The sequence below is a fragment of the Coturnix japonica genome, unplaced genomic scaffold (genome assembly GCF_001577835.2).
Source record: "Coturnix japonica isolate 7356 unplaced genomic scaffold, Coturnix japonica 2.1 chrUnrandom673, whole genome shotgun sequence".
Taxonomy (NCBI): domain Eukaryota; kingdom Metazoa; phylum Chordata; class Aves; order Galliformes; family Phasianidae; genus Coturnix; species Coturnix japonica.
Genome location: NW_015440037.1, coordinates 43,260 through 46,749, shown reverse-complemented (window position 1 = coordinate 46,749; position 3,490 = coordinate 43,260). Strand labels below are relative to the sequence as shown.

General features: G+C 54.7%; 1 protein-coding gene across 1 annotated transcript in view; it reads left to right on the top strand.

Annotated features, from left to right (window-relative positions):
* LOC107307559 (complement C3) overlaps window positions 1–1,048 on the top strand; it is a 6,963-nt gene extending 5,915 nt beyond the window's left edge. The window contains exon 4 of the mRNA XM_015851073.1: window positions 954–1,048. Within this exon, the coding sequence (XP_015706559.1) occupies window positions 954–1,048 (95 nt within the window). The remainder of the gene's footprint in view (window positions 1–953) is intronic.
* Window positions 1,049–3,490: the final 2,442 nt, after the last annotated feature.

Genomic DNA, 3,490 nt, shown 5'->3' with positions numbered 1-3,490 from the left:
TATAACCCCATATCCACCCCATATCTCCACCCCATATCCCATAACCCTATATCCCGGCCCTATATCTCCACCCCATATCCCATAACCCCATATCTCACCCCATATCTCACCCCATATCTCCACCCCATATACACCCCATATTCCATCCCTATAACCCCATATCTCACCCCTATAACCCCATATCTCACCCCTATAACCCCATATCCACCCCATATCTCCACCCCATATCCCGTAACCCTATATCCCGGCCCTATATCTCCACCCCATATCCCATAACCCCATATTCACCCCTATAACTCTATCTCCACCCCATATCCCGACCCTATAACCCCATATCTCACCTCTATAACCCTATATCCACCCCATATCTCCACCCCATATCCCATAACCCCATATTCACCCCATATTCACCCCATATCCACCCCATATCTCCGCCCCATATCCCATAACCCCATGTCCACCCTATATCTCCACCCCATATCCTATAACCCCATATCCCATCCCTATAACCCCATATCTCACCCCTATAACCCCATATCCACCCCATATCTCCACCCCATATCCCATAATCCCATATCTCACCCCTATAACCCCATCTCCACCCCATATCCCGACCCTATAACCCCATATCCCGACCCTATAACCCCATCTCCACCCCATATCCCGACCCTATAACCCCATATCCCGACCCTATAACCCCATATCCACCCCATATCTCCACCCCATATCCCATAACCCCATATTCACCCCTATAACCCTATCACCACCCCATATCCCGACCCTATAACCCCATATCCACCCCATATCTCCACCCCATATCCCATAACCCCATATTCACCCCTATAACCCCATCTCCACCCCATATCCCGACCCTATAACCTCATATCCCGACCCTATAACCCCATCTCCACCCCATATCTCCATACCCTGACCCCATATGGGATCCCATATAGTGCTGCCCAGCTTCGAGGTGACTCTGGACCCACAGGAGAAGTTCCTTTATATCGATAGACAGGAGGATTTTAGGGTGGCCATCACCGCCAAGTAAGGGGGTGCCCCATAAGTGGGGGGGGATGTGGGGTGGGATATGGGGTGGATATGGGGCAGGATATGGGGTTGATATGGGGCGCTATGGGGTTGCTATGGGGCACTATGGGGCAGGCTATGGGGCGCTATGGGGCAGGCTATGGGGCACTATGGGGCACTATGGGGTTGCTATGGGGCAGGCTATGGGGTTGCTATGGGGTTGCTATGGGGCAGGCTATGAGGCAGGCTATGGGGTTGCTATGGTGCAGGCTATGGGGCAGGCTATGGGGCGCTATGGGGCAGGCTATGGGGCAGGCTATGGGGCAGACTATGGGGCGCTATGGGGCGCTATGGGGCGCTATGGGGCTGCAATGGGGCGCTATGGGGTTGCAATGGGGCGCTATGGGGCAGGCTATGGGGCACTATGGGGCAGGCTATGGGGTTGCTATGGGGCAGGCTATGGGGTTGCTATGGGGCACTATGGGGCACTATGGGGTTGCTATGGGGCAGGCTATGGGGCGCTATGGGGCGCTATGGGGTTGCAATGGGGCGCTATGGGGCGCTATGGGGTTGCAATGGGGCACTATGGGGCACTATGGGGCGCTATGGCACGCTATGGGGTTGCTATGGGGCAGGCTATGGGGCGCTATGGGGTTGCTATGGGGCACTATGGGGCACTATGGGGCAGGCTATGGGGTTGTTATGGGGCGCTATGGGGCGCTATGGGGCGCTATGGGGCACTATGGGGCGCTATGGGGCGCTATGGGGCGCTATGGGGCACTATGGGGCACTATGGGGCGCTATGGGGCGCTATGGGGCACTATGGGGCGCTATGGGGTTGCTATGGGGCGCTATGGGGTTGCAATGGGGCGCTATGGGGCTCTATGGGGCGCTATGGGGCGCTATGGGGCAGGCTATGGGGCACTATGGGGTTGCTATGGGGCGCTATGGGTCGCTATGGGGCACTATGGGGCACTATGGGGTTGCTATGGGGCAGGCTATGGGGCAGGCTATGGGGTTGCTATGGGGCAGGCTATGGGGCACTATGGGGCACTATGGGGTTGCTATGGGGCAGGCTATGGGGCAGGCTATGGGGTTGCTATGGGGCAGGCTATGGGGCACTATACCCCTTACCACCCCAAATTCCCCCACTATCCCCCATTCCCCCATATCCACCCCATATCCCCATATCCACCCCTTAACCACCCCAAGTCCCCCATTTCATCAACCCATGATCCACCCCAAATCCCCCAATTATCCCCATATCCACCCCTATATCCCCCAAATATTCCCCCATTATCCACCCAAATACACCCCATATCCCCCATATCCACCCATATCCTACCCCATATCCCCCCATATCCACCCCTTAACCACCCCAAGCTCCCCCATTATATCCCCTTAAATACCCCTTTACCCCCATATACCTCCCCATATACCTTCCATATCCACCCCAAGTATCCCCCCAAATTCCCCCTATTCCCCATATCCACCCCATAAAATCCCCCCCAAATCAATCCCCCAATTAAAAATCAGCCCCAAATAACAAAAATCCACACCCAATATTCCCCCATAAATCCACCCACAATTAACCCAAACCTCAATCCCCCCATCATCCCCCATATCACCCTATCCCACCAATAAAATCCCCAATTATCCCCCTATATCCCCATAATCCCACCCCATCATCCCCCATATCCAACCCCATATTCCACCCCAATCCCCCATATCACGCCCACCACTCCTTATTCCACCCCTTAACCCCCACATATCCCACCCCAAATACCCCCATTCATCCCCCATAATCCACCCCATATTTCCCACCCCCAAAATCCCACCCCATATCCCCCATAGTCCACCCTCATAAATCACCCCAATTATTCCCCCATTATCCACCCCACGATATCCCCAACAAAATCCCCCATATCCACCCCATATCCCACTCACCCATATCCCCCATATCCACCCCATATCCCACCCCATATCCACTCCCAAATCCCCCACTATCCCCACATACTCCAACCCCACTATCCCACCCCAAGATCCCCCACTATCCACCCCAAGACCCCCATATCCACCCCCTTACCTACCCCAAATCCACCCCATATCCCACTATCCACCCCATATCCACCCCATACTCCCCATATCACCCCTTACCCCACCCCAAATCCCCACACTATCCCCCATATCCACCCCATAATTCCCCCCAAATCCCCCATAAATCCACCCATATTCCCCCCAAATCCCAAAATCCCCATATCCACCCATATCCCCACATATCCACCCCATACTCCCACCCAAATCCCCCATTATCCCATTATCCACCCTCATTATTTCCCACCCCAAATCCCCAATATCCCCATATTCCTACCCCATATCCCACCCCAAATCCCCATTATCCACCCCATATCCCTACCCCCATCATCCCCCATATCCCACACCCATTTATCCCACCCTCATATGC